At 40.3% G+C, this 22491-nt stretch overlaps 1 protein-coding gene across 5 annotated transcripts in view; it reads right to left on the bottom strand.

The window, feature by feature from the left end:
- Positions 1–2013: 2013 nt before the first annotated feature.
- PDGFD (platelet derived growth factor D) overlaps positions 2014–22491 on the bottom strand; it is a 143088-nt gene continuing 122610 nt past the window's right edge. For all 5 annotated transcript variants that reach the window (XM_017815941.1, XM_017815943.1, XM_017815942.1 and 2 more), the window contains 2 exons: positions 14496–14710; positions 2014–2207 (listed from right to left, as the gene is read on the bottom strand). In XM_017815941.1, the coding sequence (XP_017671430.1) occupies positions 2073–2207; positions 14496–14710 (350 nt within the window). In that variant the 3' untranslated portion in view covers positions 2014–2072. The remainder of the gene's footprint in view (positions 2208–14495; positions 14711–22491) is intronic.

The following is a 22491-nucleotide window of genomic DNA, read 5'->3' as shown; positions in this document are numbered from 1 at the left end:
TAGAGTGCTAAAACATACTGGTTTGAAAGCCTTATACTACTTTATATCACTTGCCAGTTTCCACTAATTATAACGCACTACTGTCAAACTACTTCATTCTTTCAGAGAGACAGAAAGACACGAGGCAACATGGATGATTCAATGCAGCCTATGTCTACTATTAAATATAAAACCTCAGCCATTAAATGTGTCACCCTATTCCCTCTGTTACATTCATGATCAAAACTCCAATTCTTCACCAGACTTAAGTCTGCCTGTATTTTTGCACTTTTGGAGCAGCATTTAAAAATCCTTAAAGCTAGTTTGGAAGGATTTTTTTTCCTTTTTCAGTTAGAGCACTTTCATAATATTTTAAAAGCCATAGGAAGTTATGCTGTAGCTTTTAAAGTGCTAATTTTATTATGAGGTGCTGTTTAATAATATTCTTCTGCAAATTAACAAATTATGCACATTTTCCATGACAGACAGACATTGCTTAATGAGTTAATGTGCTTCAGAAAAATGCAATCAAAAAGAAATTCACTGTCAACAGTTTACCCATGGCAATACACAGAGCTGGAATGCAACAACTAACCTCAGATAACTAAAATTAATGCGTATATGACAAAGTTATAATAATCCATATTTAAAACAAACAAACAAACAAGCAAACCCCAAACCAAATAATGATAATTAAATCTCAAACACAGTTTTGTTTCTCAGTAACACAACTGCAAAACAAATCAATATTTTCAACAATCAAGTGCCCTATCTTCATCTCCTCCATCTCCTCAAACTGCTGTGAAGAGGATACAAGAGGAGGGCTGTCTCCCTTTTTGTGTAGAGGGGACTCCTCCTGGGCAACTGTGGGCCACTCTGGGCAAGGAGCAGGAGTCCAGACCAGGGAGGTAGTGACCAGAATCAGTCCCAGCCTACAGGGATTCACCTGGGGACTGGGTGGGAGCCCTCTCTTGCAGAAGTGCCTGGGCAATGGCTCCCATGGAGTCACCAGGGAAAAAGCACCAGCCTCCACACCCCCCTACCACCATCAGTGTCCTGGCTTATGCAAAGCTAATTTCAGCACATGATTTGGTCGAGTACAAACAGTGAGATTGGACTTTACTGGTGTGCTATTTCATGCAGTGATGAATTTTCTGCATTCTGTCTCACTCTGTTGGGCCAGAATGCTGGGAAGTTCCCTCTGAGATTGGGGCAAATTTTGCACTCATACAGGCTCAAATTCTCTCTTCATTTATACCCACAAAACCCTACTGACTACCAGGAGAGCTGAGGAGGTAGAAATGGCAGCAGAATTTGAGTGTAGGAACTGGTGAGTGAGAAGCAAACACAAAGCTATTTCAACCTACAACTCCCTGAAAGGAGTTTGTAGCCAGGTGGGGGTTGGTCTCTTCTCCCAGGCAGCTATCAGTAAAACAAGAGGGCATGGTCTTAAGCTCTGCCAGGGGAGGTTTAGGTTAGATATTAGGAAGAAATTCTTTACAGAGAGGGTAATCAGACATTGGAATGGGCTGCCCAGGGAAGTGGTGGATTCTCTGTCCCTGGAGATGTTTAAGATGAGACTGGATGTGGTACTTAATGCCATGGTCTAGTAACCATGGTGGTAGTGGATCGAGAGCTGGACTTGATGATCTCAGAGGTCCTTTCCAACCCAGCTGATTCTATGATTCTATGATTCATTGCCAGCTACAACAAATACCTATGCACCCGGTGTTTAATTTCATTGCGCATTGTGTGCCTAAGGACTGCAACTGGGCTTTTAAAATCGCAACCCTCAGAATCTAGCTACAGATAACCATAATCTTATATTCTTGGATGCTGATATATAAACCTATGATATACCTGTTTAGTTGCCATGGCACTAATCAGCACAGCTATGCTGAAACAGAGAGATCATGTTTGCTAATTGCAAAGGCAGGCTAGTAGCAAATTTCAAATGATTAGCGAGTAAAGGTCCTCAGAGCAATCCTGCTTAAAAGTAAACATCCGGTAAAATGCAATTAGTGTGTCTTTTTGTTTGTTTGTTTCTTTCTTTCTTCCTCTCTCTTTCTTTCTTTTTTTTCTCTTTTTTTTTTTTATCGAGGTGGTCTTGAACTGCAGATGCAATCACAACGCTCATGGTGATCCAGCTGTATATCAACTAAGGCCATGTTGTTCCTGATTCTGCCTTTTCTTCTGGTATGCCCAGCCTCAGGGATGAATTTCAGCACCTGGGAGGATCAACAGAAATGCATTGATTAGAAAACACTGTTGGAGATCTGAGGATGAGAATGCTGGGGCCCTGAGGGCACCAACAGTCCTTAATGGCCCTGACCAGCATTAATTTGGATACATTTTTGTTTTACTTCCAGATTTTTCTTTGCACTCTTTGACATCTTGCTGTACTGTTTGTCCTGGAGCTTTGACAGACTGGATTATTTTCTACATCAGGTATCTTTATATCACGCAGTCTCCTAACCATATCCAGAGTTGCTCCTTTGCATATGAATTATCAAGCATATTTCCTTTGGCTCATCTTTGCAGTCCCATACATATTTGAGTTGCTCTGCCCCTTCTCTCCATTGTATAATATTTCTCCTCTAAAGAACAAGTAAATTTTTTGTGCAATTTGAAATTTCTGAAGCACATATCATTAGAATTGGCTCAAAAATGAAATACTCGTGGAAGACAAAAGGAGATGAGGGAGCTTGCACAAAATATGTGCGAGATCTCATCGAGTTTCTGTGGAATCTGACTTCTGCTGGCTTATATTAAAAATCTCTGCCTCAACCTAAATGATTACTGAAGAATTTACTATGAATAATCTTAAACAAATAAGTAAACAAAATTATTTCCTAGGTAAGTATACATCATACAAGAGGCTTCTGAAAAAAATCTAGATAGGCAAGATAGAGACCCCTAAGAAAGGGGGTTGTAGGTCACAAAAAAAAAAAAGAGAAAAATGAGAAAGAGGCACAAGTTGCAACCAAAAAAATCCTATTTGAGTACAAGGAAGAAAATACTGAGTGTTTAAAACATTGGAGCAGGTTGTCTAGAGAGGCTGTAGAAACCTTGAAGACAGACAGAATTAACAGGATGAGACCCTGAGCAACCTCATCTAGCTTGCAAATTCTCCCTGCTTTTAATCAGCGATTGGGCTAGATGACCCTCAGAGATGCCTTCCAACCTGTATTATGATATGAAGCTATGATTCTCTGAAAATGATCTTGTGAATATGTGCATAAGACCCATAATGTTGCATCCTATCTAATCTTCTGTGGTAGCATATGTAAACCATGGACTGGAAAAGCTGAGGAGATGGTGGTTTGCAGGGGCATGCTTTGTGAGCCCACCACTGGAGGCTGAGTTGCTGTGTAAGACGTCATACCCACACTAGCATGGGGACATAGGTTGAGGGGAGAAAATCTGTTTTGTTTCATTAGTTTGCTGTTTGTGGTCTACAGTAGTTTAACAAAAGATATATTAATTTATAATTTCAGTCCTGAAGCTTAAATACTAGTTTGGATTAGGCACAATGAATGAGTTAAGATTAAGAACACCCTAAATCTCCTACAGCGTTTTTCTTCCCAAATCTCACAGCACATTGCCCAGAGAGATATGCATAATTATCAAACTTGCTTAGATGGAGAATCTGAAACTGATTTGCTCGAGGCTCTGCAACACATCAGTAGAAAAACTGCCAGTGGCATTACCAGATCCTTTCCATTTTGAATCACTTATTTACTGATGGGGAGCAGGACATGGAGGTAGCAAGGCTACAGCTCCACAGCTGGCGGTAAGCCGGTGGGTAGGTTCAGCTCAGTGTGGCCTCAAGCCCTTCAGTCCAGAAACCATGCACTGGTAAGGTACTCAAGCTAGCATGTCTCACCTCTTGGTAGGCTGATGTGACTCATGCTAGCTAGGCCAAGTGACTGGTAGATCAGCTAGATTTCTCTTTCTTGTTCAAGAGAGGGAGAGACATCTGTTAAGTTATGACCTACCAAGTCACTGGACAAATGGGAAGTGGGACCAAGACATCTTTAGCACCTCAACCTCTGAAACACCTACACTTCTGCCTTAAATAACAGGTCCCCTAACTAGCAGATCATACTGTTACTCAACAATCCTTTTTTTTCTTTACAATGTACTTTCTGTACTTTGACATTGTAACACCATACAAGCATTGAGATGGTTTGGAAAGGACAGAGACTACACACCAGATTAACAAAGCATTTTCAACAGAATTAGAAAATCCCCAGAAATAAGTGTGAATGACTTGCCAAAGGAGAACCATAGATGCTGTGCAGAGTAGTTGGGGAAGGGCAGACAGGTTAGCAACATTTGGGATGATACCATTCATTCTCTACCATTAATGTCTTGAGGCTAAAAAAGTCATGGGATATAACAAAAATGATTAGTGCTGAACACAGTCTATTATTTTGTCCTCCCTTTTGTGATAAACTTTATATTTAGCCTATGTAATACTGAGACGAAGAACTGTGCCTAGGCAAGGTATAGACCTACTGCTTTATTGTGTTGGGAAAATAGAATTACTTTTCCCTCTTAGAAACACAAACAACATGTTTTTTGTTTGGTTTTTTTTTTAAGCAACAAAAATATTGTATCTTTCAAATCATTTGAAACATTGACTGTGTTGATACATGCAATAAATCCTGATGGACACAGGACAACATACTGTACCACACAGTTACCCAAAACACAAAGGAATTGAACCCAATCAGGTTGTTGCAATTACTACAGAGATAAAAATAGACCACAGCTTCAAAGATGCTTTTTTAAAGAAAACATATTTTTAAAATCAAGTACAAATGCTAACACTGAACCCATGATAAAATTCCTTATTTAAAGAACCATTCCAGCAAAATCTGACAAATCCAGATGACTGGCACTTTGCAAGGTCATGGGTAGCTAGACCTGATTTTTCCAATTGAGAGCAAATGAAAGTAGGCAATGGGATGAGAGCAAAGATGTGGACTGTATTTAAGTTAATAGACCATCTGACAGCTTGAGGACTTTCCCTGTGTTTTTTATTAAGAAGCATGAGCACAGTATATGGGCTTTGCTGATAAGAAAATGAACTGTCAGACACTTCACCAGATAGGAAAGCAGTGATTGAACACAGCTGAAATTATAGAATCATAGAATCATTTAGGCTGGGAGAGACCTCTGAGATCATCAGGTCCAACTGTTAACCCAGCACTGCCAAGTCAACCACTAAATTGTGTCCTCTAATGCCACATCCACATGCTTTTTAAACACATCCAGCGATGGTGACCACTTCCCTGGGCATCCTGTTTCAATGTTTGACCACCCTTGCAGTGAAGAAATTTTCCCTCATATCCAATCTAAACGTCCCCTGGTGAAACTTGAGACCATTTCGTCTTTTCCTGTCACTTGTTACCTGTGAGAAAAGACCAATCCCCACCTTGCTACAACCTCCTTTCAAGTAGTTGTAGAGAGTGATAAGGTCCCCCATGAGACTCCTTTTCTCCAGGATGAACAACCCCTGCTGCCTCAGCTGCTCCTCATCAGACCTGTGCTCCAGACCCTTCACCAGCATTACTGCCCTTCTCTGGACTTGCTCCAGCACCTCAATGTCTCTCTTGTAGTGGGGGCCCAAAACTGAACACAGGATTTGAGGTGCAGCCTCACCAGTGCCAAGTACAGGGGGACAATCACTGCCCTGTTCCTGCTGGCCACACTATTGCTGATACAGTCCATGGTGCCATTGGCCTTCTTGGCCACCTGGGCACACTGCTGGCTCATGTTCAGCAGCTGTTGACCAGCACCTCCAGCTCTTTTCCCTCTGGGCAGCTTTCCAGACACTCTGCCCCCAGCCTGTAGCACTGCCTGAGGTTGGTGTGACCCAAGTGCAGGACCCGGTATTTGGCCTTGTTGAACCTTATACAGTTGGCCTTAGCCCATCAATCCAGCCTGTCCAGATCCCTCCGTAGAACTGCTTTAACAGCTGATCACAGAACTGATATTCAAAACTCTCTGTCTCATATCTACCTAATAGTTTTATTTTCAGCTAAATATAAGAGAACTGAAAATTCCCTGGAAGGAAAGGCCATTTCTGGTGACCACAGCAGGTGAAAGAAAACTCTTTATTCTGAAAATAGCTGCTGTTTATCTATCACATGGCCAGGTCCTTAAAGGTGAGGAGCTACTGAATTAATGGAAACAGTTCAAAGAAATCCTGTTCAGGAAACTTTATTGCTCCTTTTTAGATGGGATCAGTAGCTGTAAGAAAATATAGATATGACAAGGTCTGGAATGCTCAAAAGGTTTTTTTTTTGTGTGGGTGGAAAAGAAGAATAACCCTGCAGTTTTCAAATTAAAGAATCAATGTCTGTCACTACTCATCAAACTGTGGTGCCTCAGCTCTTCAGATTGCCTCACAAAGAGCATATAACTACAGCCATATCCCTCTCATCAAACACTGAATAAATTATGATCATAAAACTATTAAAACAGATAAAATCAAGACAGATTATTTAGCTTCTGAGGTGGATTTGTTGTTTATAGGTAATATAAAAAAAGGGGAACAGGACAGGTTTTTTGCAGAAATCCCCATAAGAGCACACCCATATGCTGGATGGCATTTTACTTTGTACATATGCCTGAGCATCTGAGAAGTTTCAAGGTGAGATGACTGTAGCCACTGCATAACTTCCCTTTGGAGTGGTGCTGTAGGAAATATAAAGAAAATGCTTACAAAAATTTCCTTGCTAGCAATCTTGTTCATTGATCACGTATTGAATTTGGATGCCAGCTTTTGAAAACCTCTTTAAATGGGAGAGCAAAGCCATCGCAAAACCCAGGATCTGGAAGCTGAAGCCAGAAGACATTGAAGTGGAATTAGGGCACACTTGTTTAAGTCAGGCCAACTCATCACCTTGACAGCTCTCCAAGGAACTCTGGGGTTTCCAGCCTGTTTGAGGGTTGCCTTTCCAAGAGGTGTACAGTACCAACTTGGGTCATGCTCTGGGGGCAGCAGGGTGCTCTCCAGTGTCCTGTGGAGCACAGGAGGTCAGGGCTGACGGCCTGTATCATCTCAGCAGGTCTGTAAGAACACTTCAAGATCAGGGGCTGAGGAGAGCAGAGTGGTGATGACTGCCAGGAAAAGGACCCAGCTGGAGATAACCTGTTCACCCTGACCCATATCTGGCATGTCTCCAGTAGAAGCCACAACAAAGCAGCGACTCCAGAGAATGAGTCACCTGAAACACCCACCTCTGGTGAGTCTATCTTTGGTAACTAGGAAAGGAGCCCAAAGCTTGGACTTGTAGCTTTAGATGGGTAGAGCCAGATGAGGTGAACCATCCTTTCAGCATTTGCTGATGGTCTTAACCAGTTATCATTGACCTTTGAAGTCAGGCAACATTTAGCCATGACAATCCATGATGGCTGACTTTTATTGTACTAAAAAGCAAAGAGTGATAGGAAACACAGGCAACACTTAAAAAAGAGGGGGTATCCAGTTCCCCATAGCCATTTTTTTACTTAACATACTTTACTTATTAGGAAAAATAGTGATATTCTTTTTTAATTTCTTAACCAGTAGTTCAAACACCAATGGAAATATCAAGCCTCAGACAAAATTCAGGGTTCTTTTCTTTCTGATTAGCTTAAGAAGACCACAGATATTCAATAACATGACTATGACTTACCAGATATCTAATTAGCTCCATATTCTAGTGACAGAAGATGGTGAACAACTATGGACGCTATTTTAGATAGCGAAACTTGTACTTTGAAGAACTTATTTTAAAATTCTGCTATGCAGCATTATCTAATCTCCTTCTGCACATCTAAAAATACCATCATTCTAGCATGCAAAACAAATTATATTTGTCTGAGATTCATAAAAGAGGAAGCATCAAAAGTGCAAAACATTCATCACAGATCCAAGTTCTGATAGACATAGAAAATCTTACTCTTCAATTTTTGAAAGTTATCTAATCCAAAGGTCACACACAGTTTAGCTGTGCTTTGAGTATAAGAAACCAAGCATTATGGGAATGTGGTTCATAATTTAGCATAAGGACCTTTAGTAGGAACAGAGCCTAAAACAATGACATAGACCCTAAGATATATTCTTTTTACCAGAGATAATTACAGGGGGTTTAGGGACAAGAAAAAAGAGTTAGTTTGCTGACCAGTGGTAGCATGAAAACTAAGGAATTACTAAGTGTAGATGGGATTATTATTTCTATTTTATTTATTTATTTATTTATTTTATTTATACAAAACACCTGGTTTTAATACAACAAAGATGGGAAAACATTAACTGGCTTAAAAATGAGGCATCTGAAGAAGTTGCTAAAGCTATGATATTTTTGACATATGTGACACCAACAAGACCCTAACTTTTGGTGATCTTGTCAGGAATTATGTGTGTATTATGCTCCAGCTGTTGTTTCATCACTAACCAGATACAGGTGTTCCTCCTTAAGAAATTGCCTCTCTGTCCTAACACGTATCACAGGATGTCTCACTTGCTTAACTCCCAGATGTCAACCCAAGAACTTTCATTTTCATTTAGTAAAAAATGAACCTTTGTCTCTCACTGCACTTCTGTGCTCTCTCTGCTCATCCCATGACCTAGTAGTCATTTCTGACTCATTCTGTTTCCTTGTATTTGCATTCCAAATAAATCCCATTGCTGCTTCTTGTCTAATATTCTATGAATTAACTCTTTTGTCAGGCTAATTCTGTGCGTTTATTATCATAACAACCTTTTATCTCCTTTATACATGTACTATCAACTCCAGGACATACAACAATCAGACTATGGTCTCATATTCCTTGCACACTGCTTTGATGATTCTAGTTCTTTTTAATCCATTAGCAAATTCCCTTTGTTGTGTCAGCAGCATTTGGATATTGTTTTGACCAGTTATCTTATGTTTCCCTGTGTAAGGACAGAGTGAGAATTGTTGTCTGCTCTCTCAAGTGCCTCCTAAATGTTTGCTTCTCATTTCTCTGAAAAAATAAATGAAAAAAGAAAAAAGCCCCCCCAACACCAAATTGTATTAGTTACATTTCTTAACTCCATTGCAGCAACTCCTCTGTCTTACTGAAGTTCCATGTCACTTTTTTATTTTCTCTCCTGCTTCCCTGTTCTTTTCTCCCCTATAATATTCCCTCTGTTTTGTTTTTTCTTTACATCGTTGGGTTCAGTTAAAGCTGTTTCTATGTCCCAGCAACTTGTGCCAAGATATAGTATTGTGCACTCTGGGATGCCTGCTGCACCTCACAGGGAAACCAAAGATTATGAAATTGCCACCCTAACACTAATCTAAACCTTGTCTCTGAGAATTAGTTGAATGTATGTTCTGTGAAGGCACCAGACAAGCTGGAGTCAACATAAAACTAGAATGGACACATAATGCTTCAAAAAGGGGCTGGTGAGGGGGTGAGGGAAGAAGCACCTCATAGACAGTGAAAAACACATCAGTCTTTTCAGGAGAGAAAAATAAGTAGGTAAAAGATGCAATCAGCTTTCACTACTTTGCTTTTTTCCTTATATGCTTTTTAGCTGTGTTGCTCAGCACTGTGTTTGTGGAGGTTTATACACTCTGACAAATTCTGGTTGCTACCTTAAGAGCACTTATTCCCTACGGAAACTCATTTCACATCTCATCAGTTACAGCAATGAGATGGGGAAACTGATTTCTTGTTTCTCTGAGGTATATGCATGCTGGTTGGATAAGACAGCTGCAGCTGAACTGAGTTCTGGCACTGAGTTCCCCCACACCTCCTCTGGGCTGAGTGATCTCCAGGTTTAGAACCCACCTCTCTTTAAAGAGCAGCTCCAGGCATTTCCAAAGAAATGTGGTGCAATGAAAAACATGCTTTCATTTCAAGTCCCCTTTAGAAAGTTAAGACAGAAGTAGACCTGAGCATTTGATTAAGGTGTGTTGCATCCATTTCCATATGTTGCTTTGTCTTTCCCCTGCAGGGAGCCGCACAACATAATTCAGTATCACTTATGCCAGACTGTGCCCAGGAGACATTTTCAGACACTGCCAGGACTTGACCTGTTTGGTTTGAACGGTCTGTGATACTATGTGGTAAGTCATGAGTCTTTGTCCAGAGTATTTGCTCTGGTCTCAAGCAAACCCAGAAGCCATGGAAAACCACAGAGCATCACAAGACTCCTGCAAAACAGAACAAAAGAAAACAAACACCCAAAAAACCCCACCTATAAAACTATCTGTTTATCCAAGTTATGAACCTGTTTATTTCTGGAAACAGAGTATTTTAGTAAAGTCATGGCAAACTTCCAGGCCATAAAAAAGACTTGAGATCTCATGATTAACATTCCCCAGGGCAATAAAAAAAAGCTACCCCTTACTGTAGGGGTATATATTCTCATTTCCTGCTGTTGCATCACTTCTTACAATTGGACAAGATAGAAGAGATCTGTACATTCCACCCAGGGAACTGGAGCAGCACTCTTAGCTTGGAGAAATTAAAGGCTACATGTCATAGCTATTAATCCTGAGAGGCTAGGCTAGGAGGGAGTGCTTGGTGATGAGTACAGTGTGAGGCTTTGAACAGGAACTAAGGGGGAACTAAAAAACATTAAAAGCATAAGGAGAATATAACTTTTGAATCTCTCTGCATTAGAAGCCTCTCTGTCAACCAACACTGGACCTTAGAGCCCTCACAGCTGCCAGCATGCAGCTATTCCAATACTGGCTACAAAGCCAAAAAGGAGGCCATCCCTTCTGGAAAATTTGCCTGCCTGTCCTTCTCACCCAGAAATACTGGGTAGCTCAGAAATTCCACTCAACTTTTAAGCGATCTCCAGACAAGTTTTTACTGTTGAGGACAACCATATTCATGTGCAGGACAAACAACTCTTGTGGGTTCCGGAGCTCAGTAGATAAAGCCCCAGAATAGCAGTTAGGGAAAATTAGCCTGGCAAGAGAAGTGGTCTGGGATCTGCGGGACTCCGTTTCAGCTACTACAAACATCTGCTTTGCTCCACTACCTAATACTTCCTTCTGGTGTCTTCTGGCCTTTCTTCTCCTGCAGCAGTAGAAACAGAGATTTTTAACCAAATTAACAGTGCTAGGAATTTCTTAAAGTGTGAAGCTCTGTCCCTTGTTATGCAACTAAAGGCTCTTTGGTTAAGGTTAATAGGTTTCAACCTGGCTTTTAAGAGAGTAAACTGTCTCCATGGTTCTAAAACTGGCATACTGAGAGGCCCTTCCTCAGGGCCTTTACTGCCAGGTATTTAAGTAAAATTAGAGTTAAGAGTCAAAGGATAATAAGAATAAAACTGATTAACTATGCATGCCTAATAATAATAATAGAGTGGAAAACATTTTGGACTAAAATTAACGAGCACATCTTTAGTATGTGATACGTGAATTTATCTGCATGACTTCCACTCGCATTAATGGGAGACACTTGGCTAAATTTCTGCCCAGTGAGCTGCTAATTCATGCCTAAGGGTTAAGTTTAAATTTAAACTTACAAAGGCCATTTAATGGTAGAGAGATGAAACACTGTCTTGAATTCATACAGTTTTTGGAGAAAAAAGGAATGGGAAAATAAATTAGCAGTGATGTATTAGTGTGAATGCTGAATTTCCTGAATTTAGTGATTAGTTTGGTGCGGTCGTAAGTCATGACATCCTGGTTCTGAGCAATATTTGGCTAGTGTGATATTCTGGTGTCCCAGCACCAGCAGCTTCCAAACACCTGATAACAAGTAAATGTTTGATAACGTTTATAATCAGCATTTTTTTACTAGCTGCTGTCAACAGTTGGCTTAAATTCTGATACAGGTGTAACCCAGAATTCCTTAGTTTATATTTTACTTCTAGTTCTTTCAGAACTCTTCTGAATTATGCACAGCTCATATTTAAGCATTGAAATTTTATACAGATTTACTGTGAAAAAAATATGATACCGTTTTTCCATTTTAAGTTAGTTTCCTTTCAATCTCTCTCTTGTTTTTTTTCTTAAGGAAGAGATTATTTAGGAAGACCTGATTTTCCTTTAACTAGTATTCATTATTTTCTATCTTTCACTGTGTTCTCTCTTATTCTGAGTTTTGTTTCTAAGTGATATCATGCAAAACTTTTGAGACATTTTCTTTACAAATGTCTTTGATCTGTATCTTCCCCTGTATCTCTCTTGATGTATGTTAACTGCTTCTATATAACTTTTCTAGTCCTACCTGTACCATTATAAGCACCAATGGTCAAAACCCAGCATAAGTACCCCACCAATTTATCTAGGTTACAATATCTGCTATGTTATTACCCCTTCATCTCCATTCCTGCAGAAGACTGTCACTTGTCTTTTTCCTATCACTGCACTAAACAGCTGTTTTCCTGAAGCTCTTCACAGTGACTCACTACTCAACTTTTAGCATAACTTCCACCCCTCATTTCTTCCTCCTCCCTTCACACACCTAGTGTTATATGAATAGATAGTTTAGACCATTCGTCCTAATGCTTGCTACTTTTATAACCTGCATTTACAAGTAGTTACCTAGGCTTTCTGAAATTCCTCACAGCCTTCTCTGCTGTTACGGTGTCTCCTGTGCTAGCTGTCATTTTTTCCACCTGTCTGTTCACCTCCATTCAGACTGATCATACATGAAATAACACTTAGTCTATGTGCTGGGGGCACCTCATGTAGCCCTTTCTTATTTAGAAAATTGTTCATCTCTTCCACCTCTTTACTTTTTATCTCTTAACCAGCTTATAATCCCTGTCTGATCTTGTCTGGTTGACTGTTTGCTCACTGAAGAAGGTTCCAGGCCTTTTAGCATTCTTGTTGTAGCGCTGTATAAATATTTATTCATATATAAGGCATTCCAAGTTCATTTTATCAGCTCATAGTCATCTAGGTGTCGTAAACCTATTAATTTTTTTTCCAATTAACTTTTCCACCATTGAGATAAGGCTTTCTGCTCTGTAATTACCAGGGTCATTCCCTGCATCTTGTTTAAAATTAGAGAAAATATTAACTATTCTCTAGTCCTAGCTGATGTGAAGTATGCTGTATGCCACAGTTAATTGTGAGAAAATATCGCTTACCTTGCAAAAGAGTAACCACATCGCTCATAGTGTGGCAAAGGTCTGACCTTCAACGACCCTCTGCTATTGCAGCCCTGGGTCTCCCCAGATAATGTCTTAATGTTACGAGTCCACATCAAATCCAGGTTTAAAGTCCATAAAGTTTATTTTCACTTGGGACTTAAGCCAAGTGGTAAATCAGGCTCTTAACAAGAGCCTGATGTGTCAGAAATTAAGTCAGCATGGCATGCAGCTTCCCTATGTTCAGACTGTTAAAAGGCTGCTACCAAGTAACTTTCCTAGATATCTTCACTTTAGTCAACATTGTTCATGTCTTGATCTGAAAATACTGATTTAGAGGCAAGAATATAAAATGCTCTTTCCTTGTATTTTCCCTCTCTAAATGTGTTCTGAACAGATTAAAAATAAACATAATGGACATCGTTCCTATGCAAAAATTTTGCCTTCCTAAAAAATTGCTGAGTTGGAGAAAAGATAAGGCTGAATGATTCAGCTGTTTCCTACAGGTAATAAATCTGGAAGGGAAGAGAGTTTGCAAAGGACTTACTTATAATTTCCAAATGTGGGCATAAGTTTAAAGCAAGAGGAAGTGCAGTCAAATGTCTCAAGGAACACATGTCTCTGTGCTACTAAAAAGACTATTTCCAGAGGTATATATATCCACTTTGTAGCAGTCCTCTGATGGGAAAAATCAGTCCTCATTCTTGCAACAAAATTCACTAGGATGCTGTGGTAGCATCCACTCAGAGGTGGCAAAAGTTCTCTCTAACTGCTTCTAAATTAACTTACCCATAAACACCTGCTAACACTCCTTTCTCACACATACATAACCTCCTTCCACTCTGTTCATTCACCACTTCCAAATGCATATCACTGGGTGATGTTGTGGCATTAAAGACATCAATATTAAACATTTAAAATTAGGCCTTCCTGCATGTTGACTCTTTGTGCATCTCTGTCTCTATGCCTTATTGCAGTGGAAGGTACAAATGATGCTCCATGAGGTACCAAGCTGGTATCTTGCATGGACAGCAATAGAGATGCTGTTATCTATGTTTTCACTTTAAAGCTACCTGAATCTGTCTTAAAGCCTAAGCAGATTCTTCATCTCAGGAAGAGTGGTAAGCACAGAAGGCATTCACCCAAATACTGTGGTGTCTTTCAAATGATGGCATCTTCGCCTATGACCCTTCACCGTGTCGGTAATTTTTACCCATTGATTTTTGCACTGCAGATACAACATGATAATCAATATAAGCATGTTAATATAACATGATATAGCATAATGATAATATAACATGATATAGCATGGATCAATATTAACGTGATAGTCAGTTAACAAGCAGCACACATGGCTCGGAGAAAAAACTTCAGAATCCATGGAAGCAATAAATACCCAAAAGAAGTAACAAAGAAAGAATGAAAATACCTCATGATATTTTTTCACTGTTTTCCCTGACATGCACATGCAAGATTTCCAGTTCGGAGTCCCACAGCCACAGTTTCCTCCACAGCGCTGGACAAGGAGGCAGCGGGGGAAGAAAACTACATTTGTCAGCTTCAGTTCCTCCCTTAAATTGACAGAGTAGTTTCTCGGGGTGCAGCTGTAACGTTTCACGTCATCATTCAACCTGTCCAGGTCAACTGCAATGCAAAAGAAGTTTCATTAGTGAGGTTTGAGTGGGTCATTCCTCTGGTTTATACTGCTCCCTAGGTAGTAAATAACACAAAGTTATGGGACACTGTTTGAAAAATAGGTGAAGCGTAGCAGCGATTTCTGAACAGATAAACATAAACCTACCAATTTTAAATCATTACAGGTGGCCATCCAGGCAGTCACCCTGTTCCCACTGATTCCCATAGCAAAGCTCACACCAACTATAAAGGTGAAAGGAAGGCTTGAAATAAAATATTGGCCCGAAAGCTGAAGACTAGTCATTTTATTTGCCTTATCACTTATCTGTTGGATCCCTGGGCAAGAGATTCCACCTCTGCTACACTCTTCCCTCCTCTGTTTATACCTGACTGACTTAGATGATAAAATCTATTTTGTTACTATGAGCATAACTTCTTTTGCCTAACTGCAGGCATAGAAAAGGCAAACACTTTAAACAAGACCCTTTCTGTGGTCAGTAGAGAAACTGGGGAGTGATTCATCCCTTCCTCACAAGAGCATTTAGGACAGGCTACATGACTTGCTTTCTCAAGTTGCCTGTCTGTATTGTTTATGGACAGAGTTTAGATAACTCACTTTTAGATGGAGAAACCAATCTAAGTAATATTAATTTCAGCTGGTAAATGTTACTATAATAGGCATAAAAATAAATACAATTAAAACTAATGACGTTCATTGAATGCCAGTAGTTGGTTGATGTTTAAGAGCCTGGTATCTCTGTGAGATCTGTCATGTAAACAAGCAGTAAAACCAGTCATAAAAATAACTTATAGACTATCAGCTGTGACTTTAAGTGCTGTTTCTTGCTTTTCCTTATAAAGCTAACACAAAACAAATAACCCCTTCTATAAATACATATTCCACACTTGTAACACATACAGAAGCAACAAATTTAATGAGTTCTATTTCTAAAGTTTTTTGATTTCTTTTTCCTTCCTTTTCTGCTTTCTTCTTTCTTTAGGATTCTATTAGTGTTTAAAAGCTCAATAATTCATTCAGGACAGGAGGACGCGTGAACTTGTGTTGAGTTCAACTCCAAACAGCTTTTGCTAACAGAAACATCAACAAGAAAATAGAGATGGCTGAAATGAGAACTGAGATAACAGTGTAGTGTTTGTGAACATACCAGATTTTCATGGGCATGTATAATAGGTCAACATCATTTCTGGTCCTGAGAGCACCTTTGCCTGTGCTTTAATAAAAATATGTGAAAACTTACAACAAAGACACTTCATACCTTCTGTGATTCAGTCCTTGTCAACATCACAAAGTAAGTAGTGGAAAAAGCTGTGATTTGTAAATATCATGTACCTTTACATTCTGACCTGGAGATATTCACAAGGCAGATAAGCAAGGGGCAAGGATACATAAATGTCAGGAGTGCTATTATAGAAAATCATAGCAGATTCACTTTCCTGGCAAGGTGTTATCTCAGTCAATGGGAATTCAGCAGATAAATTGCGATTTTATAGCAATTGTGATACATGTCACCATGAAATCTCAGTGGTTCTCCCCAGAGAGTTAGCATCTCTCCAAAAGAGGTATAGATCATTCTCCTGATATAAGCACAAAATCAATGGGGCTGGTGGTATACTTATGCACTGGGAGAAAAATACACTGTGAATGTCCTTATCCAGGACTTACAAGTCCAGGGAATATTGACTTCTTTGTTTTAACAGATGGTATTTTTTTCTCCACTGTCATTCTCCAAAGCCACCCCTTCTCACAGCAAGACAGGCTAATTCTCTTCACAGGGAAGTGTTTCCCACTCCTCTAAACGTTTGCCACCAGCTTTGCTAACTGGTAAAGCAAAACACTATCTGGCTACTATTCATTTCAGCCAATAGATGTGAAGGAAAAATCTCCCAAAGGAAGAAGAGGGTTGAAAATTTTCTGTCTTTATGATTAATGAGATTTCTTCAGGGGAAAGCCTGGATCATTCACACTTTAACACTACAGCAATGCAGGGGAATGGATACTAATATGAGCAGACTCTTATTGGGCAGTCCAGGCTGACCGTGGACTATGATGGCATCTGCTGATGGTACTGATGGAGTTAGAATAAAATGCTCAAAGGCTTAATTTAGACTTAATTCAGCTGAGGTAACATATGAAACAAGGCTTCCAGTAACAAACTGGTTAGTAAAGAGGGCCCATCTTCTGTGTCTAGAAGATGGTTGGGGGACTGAATAAAATTTACTCTATCACAGATGACATTTCCCCTCAGGCTCAACACTCCTCCTTCCTGCATTGAGCTAATACCTATTAGCACTGCTGTATTATCAAAACAGAAATGAGTCCTTGTAATGAGACTAGCAGAGAGAGAAAGCACTGCCATGTAAAGGACCTGCGTGGGGGGGTTTTCCTGCAGAGGGCATATTATATCCATCACGATGTTACACTATTAGCTTCAATACATAACTGCTCAATTTAAATGGCAACGGTTGACCTGACAAAGGGCTTTCACTGGAAGGAAGGCTTTGCTCACTGCCTTCAAACTCCTACTTCTGATGCCTTTCGGAAGTCTTTGCAGGGTCTCAGGGTGTAGTTGACTCAGGACTGTGGGAAGCTGATGATTTGCTTGAAGCATAGGAGGGAATAACCAGATAATTAGCACAATTTTTTTTCTCTATGCAGTATGAAGGACTAAGCAGTTTTCAATGAGGGCTCAACATTTTCTCTGGGTACACTTCTCAGGTATTCTGAAATCAAGTAGTAGCAATACGCATTTTATCTAGTGTATTTTTTCTATATTTGAAAAACCTACGGGAAAATTTTCAATGCAAAATTGCATGAATTCTCCTTGTTATCTACTGAAGGCATTCTGATCATGATTATTATCAGATTTTGGGACCACCAGATCCCAGAGTTTTCAGTTAAAATGCAAATTCTCTGCACTTTGCTATATTTTAGGTATCAGAGTCCAGCTTGAAATGGACAAAAATAATAGCAGAAAGGTCTTATTTTAGTGATTTCAAAAACATGAAAATAAATAAGTTCAAGCAGAGAAGAACAGCCTAAATAAACAGTTCAGGACATACACAAGTCATCCTCTATTAAAATCCATTTGGAGGTAAACACCTATACCTACATGCTTTTTTACTCTGCTCCACAGAACTCCAGTGCTTAGTGGGATAAGGTGAGCTTGCATACTCTGTGAACAACGTATACTGTACTCTGGTAGCATCATACTGACACATGAGAACAGTTCCCATTGCCTAATTACCTTTAGATCACGGTTTATTGCCCCCTAACAAAAGAATACATTTAATTCTGAACAATTCTCTCTGCTGAAAGCTTCAATATGTATTTTTCCCTGTCTTGGGATTGTTTTACTGTCTGGAGCCAGTCCATTTCCTCATCCATATAACAATGAGATTTTACAGTACAGTCAGTTTCATGCATCACTTCACTGCTGTGACTAAAATGTAACTGAGTCTTGGTGTGATTGGTGTGAAATCCAACTGCTTTACTTATCAAGGACTGAAACCACTGGAGTCCTTAATTTAAAACTAGAACTAAAAGGTTCTTTAGACTGGATGCAAATACTTCCAAGTATTATTACAGAATGTCTGCATCAGAGATTTAACTTAAAGGTAAGGCAGACATAGAGATGCATCGGAGCACTAAGATCATAGAATCACAGAATCATAGAATCAACTGGGTTGGAAGGGAACTCCGAGATCATCAAGTCCAACCCTTGATCCACTACCATCGTGGTTACTTGACCATGGCACTAAGTGCCACATCCAGTCTCATCTTAAAAACCTCCAGGGACGGAGAATCCACCACTTCCCTGGGCAGCCCATTCCAATGCCTGATTACCCTCTCTGTAAAGAATTTCTTCCTAATATCTAACCTAAACCCCCCTGGCACAGCTTAAGACCATGCCCTCTTGTCTTACTGATAGCTGCCTGGGAGAAGAGACCAACTCCTACCTGTCTACAACCTCCTTTCAGGGAGTTGTAGAGAGTGATGAGGTCTCCCCTGAGCCTCCTCTTCTCCAGGCTGAACAACCCCAGCTCCCTCAGCCTCTCCTCACAGGACTTGTGCTCGAGTCCCTTCACCAGTCTCGTTGCTCTTCTCTGGACCTGCTTCAGCACCTCAATATCCTTCCTGAACTGAGGGGCCCAGAACTGGACACAGTACTCCAGGTGTGGCCTCATCAGTGTTGAGTACAGGGGAAGAATCACTTCCCTGGATCTGTTGGCCACACTGTTCCTGATCCAGGCCAGGATGCCATTGGCCTTCTTGGCCACCTGGGCACACTGCTGGCTCATGTTCAGCTTCCTGTCAATCCAAACTCCCAGGTCCCTTTCTACCTGGCTGCTCTCTAGCTACTCTTTCCCCAGCCTGCAGTGCCGCAGGGGGTTGTTCTGGCCAAAGGGCAGAATCCAGCACTTGGCCTTGTTGAACCTCATCCCGTTGGAATCAGCTCAACTCTCCAGTCTGTCCAGGTCCCTCTGCAGAGCCCTCCTGCCTTTCAGCTGATCAACACGCCCCCCCAGCTTGGTGTCATCTGCAAATTTGCTAATGGTGCACTCAATCTCCTCATCCGGATCATCAGTAAAGATATTAAACAGGACTGGGCCCAACACTGATCCCTGGGGGGCACCACTAGTGACTGGCTGCCAACCGGACACAGCACCGTTCACCACCACTCTCCGGGCCCGGCCCTCCAGCCAGTTCCTAACCCAGCACAGAGGGCCCCTGTCCAAGCCGTGGGCTGCCGGTTTTTCAGCAGTATGCTGTGGGAGATGGTGTCAAAGGCTTTGCTGAAGTCCAGGTAGACACATCCACAGCCTTCCTCTCATCCACCAGGTGGGTCACCTGGTCATAAAAGGAGATCAGGTTGGTCAGACAGGACCTGCCCTTCCTAAACCCATGCTGGCTGGGTCTGATCTCTTGTGCCCCCTGTAGGTGCTGAGTGATTGCACTTGGGATGATCTGGTCCACAACCTTGCCAGGCACTGAGGTCAGGCTGAGGGGTCTGTAGTTTCCTGGGTCCTCCTTCCGGCCCTTTTTATGGATCGGTGTGACATTTGCCAACTTCCAATCATCTGGGACCTCCCCAGGGAGCCAGGACTGTTGGTAGATGATGGACAGCAGCTTGGCGACCTCTTCTGCCAGCTCCCTCATCACCCTTGGGTGGATCCCATCTGGTCCCATAGACTTGTGAGGATCCAATAAAGAATGGAGGTTTCCCTTGCCCCTCCTTTTGCTACTGATGTATCTTGATGTATCTTGTATCAAGATGGATACTTGAGGCCCAGTGTTTGCCCCTCCTTCCCTTTAAATCCTATGCTTAAAACCATCCTCATTTCACATAGCTCTATGGCATGTGTTTACCTTGAACAGATCTTAATCAGAGGTGAGCACTGGAATCAGAGACTGCACTTAATACCGTGTTTTATTCAGAAAAAGACAGGCCTTAAAGATTGAGGAGAAAAGCTATGCTGCTGGTCACTGATTAATTTTAAGAAGATAGACTTCAACACTTATGGCTGATGGTTTTGACTATTCCACTGCACATGCTTAATGATACCACAATAAGCAATTTGTTAAGTATACCTGGAATGTTTGGGAGCTATTCAAGTCTTTCTTGTGGGAGCTGGGGAAAAGATGTTGCAATTTGCATTTACTACAGAATTGCAATGCCAAGACAAACTTCCTCAATACGGCAACTGTTATTTCAGCGAATGAGAGATCAGAATTTCAGGGGGCTTATAAATGCTTGCGTGAAACAATATATATACATAGGTGCCCAATATATAGGCCTATTATGGACTGGCAAACCAATAATCAGTTGTTCTGTGGGTCAAGTAGCAAAAGCAGGCCAAACTATTTGACATAGCTTCATTGAAATCAACAGAATTGAGCAGCTTATTCCAGTAATAAATAATATGCTACAAGTTTCACTAACATTTAAAAAAAAGATTTAGTAAGAAAAGCTTTCACTGCAGTGACTGACAATGACCAACAATTGCACCACATAACACATGAGGGAAAATCTCATTTTTCACAGAGGGTCCAGATCTGAATTAGATCTAAAATGAGTGAATGTGTGCAGTTTGCATGCAACAGATAACTTAGTTCCCAACTGAAGAAGAGTGGGAGAAATATTCTGGGTTTTAAGCACAGGGAATACTCTAAATTAGCAGCTGTTTGAGAAAGTATTCCATCTACTTGGAATATTCACATTTGCCATGAATGAGTGAGCATTTGTGATGCCTGCACTCCCTATCTGGTGAACTGAAACTTGCTGGCAGCCATCCCAGAACCTTTCAAGGAAGAGTATATGGACATTTGTAGTGATTTACTGGCCACTGTTTGCAACCCCCTGAGAAATTACATTCCTGAGTTAAAATTCTAGTTAAAATTGTTAGACCACTGTAAGTAGTGACAATTAAGAACTATTGTTAAGGACATGGTGAAACTTGCCTGATGTTGGTAACCTGTTTGGCAATGGATAGCAGAAAACATTCCATGACAACCTGTGGTGTCACCTCACTGTTCTTCCAGACCAGTGTTCTGCCACCAAGTGTTTATTTATTTAACTTGTAAAGCCATCATTGCAGACAGATATTATTGCAAGAGTGTCCCACCTGATTAAGTTCCTCTGATAGCCAAAGGCTTCTTGCATACTATTTCCGAAAAAGAAAATGAGCTCAGAGGCATGTGTAGTCTTAATTACCAGAATGTATCTATCTACATGTGTTCCTGCTTCCTAGGTTTATTTATGGGAAAACAAAACAAAGCAAAACAACCCATTCTTTTCTAAAGATGGCCACTTTCTTTAGGTACCATCTCCATGACATTTGGATTTACTTTTATGATGAGAAACTCTGAACTTGTTCTTTTTCTTTTCTTTCTTCATTTGTACACAAATCATTTGACAGGCAGTGGTCTTTTTTTAATTATAAAGCTTTTTTCAGTGGGAGGTAAAACATCAGAAAGAACAAACAAAGACAAATGCAGACAACCATGTGGGGAAAGTTAAATAACATTTGATGGTTAGAAGTGTTTACAACAGTATACTCTTAGAAGCTCTTCTAATATTATTAAGCAGATAAATTGGTGCTTTCAAAACTTTACGCTAGGATGGAGAGGCTTCCTTCAAACATGTCTTAGCACTCCTTATGACTCTCTAAAAAAATAGAAACCTATTTGTCAAGAAGTTCAACATAATAGCAGAGCATGGCTGTTTACGTTTTTACATCTACCTGTGTCCTTGACAAGAGCAGTATTAAATAACCCAATATCCAGTGATATCTTTTTAGAGATGCTTAATATTTGTAATAATCAAATTACTACGACACTGAAGTCAGCAACATATTGCAGGAATGCAAAAGGAATAATTTTATAATATATACTTTGTTTGCTATGTCCTGCTTTTTTTCTTAAGAGTCTAGGATGAGTACAAGGCTGAATATTCATGTTTTCAGTTCCTAAAATGCAGCAATTGATAGCAAACCTTTCTGAGTATATTTACAGCTGCAGAGGTTATTTGAAACATCTATCAAATTTTCATGTAGGTGTACACCATAGTTTATAGCTTATATAAGGCCTCTCATTTAAGGATTGTGAAAATGTGAATGTGTGTCTTCTCCTTTTTTTATTTTCCTTTTCTGCCAGTTTGGGTTTCACTGGAATTTCATACTCAGCCTTTACTGGAGTGGTTAACATCAAACCTCACTGAACATATATAGAATTAAATTTCAAACTTAATTTGGTTATTAGTGAGACACAC

The sequence above is a fragment of the Lepidothrix coronata genome, unplaced genomic scaffold (genome assembly GCF_001604755.1).
Source record: "Lepidothrix coronata isolate B3197 unplaced genomic scaffold, Lepidothrix_coronata-1.0 Scaffold53, whole genome shotgun sequence".
Classification (NCBI taxonomy): Eukaryota; Metazoa; Chordata; class Aves; order Passeriformes; family Pipridae; genus Lepidothrix; species Lepidothrix coronata.
Note: the sequence above shows the minus strand (reverse complement) of the source record. Positions and strands in the feature narration are given on the sequence as shown.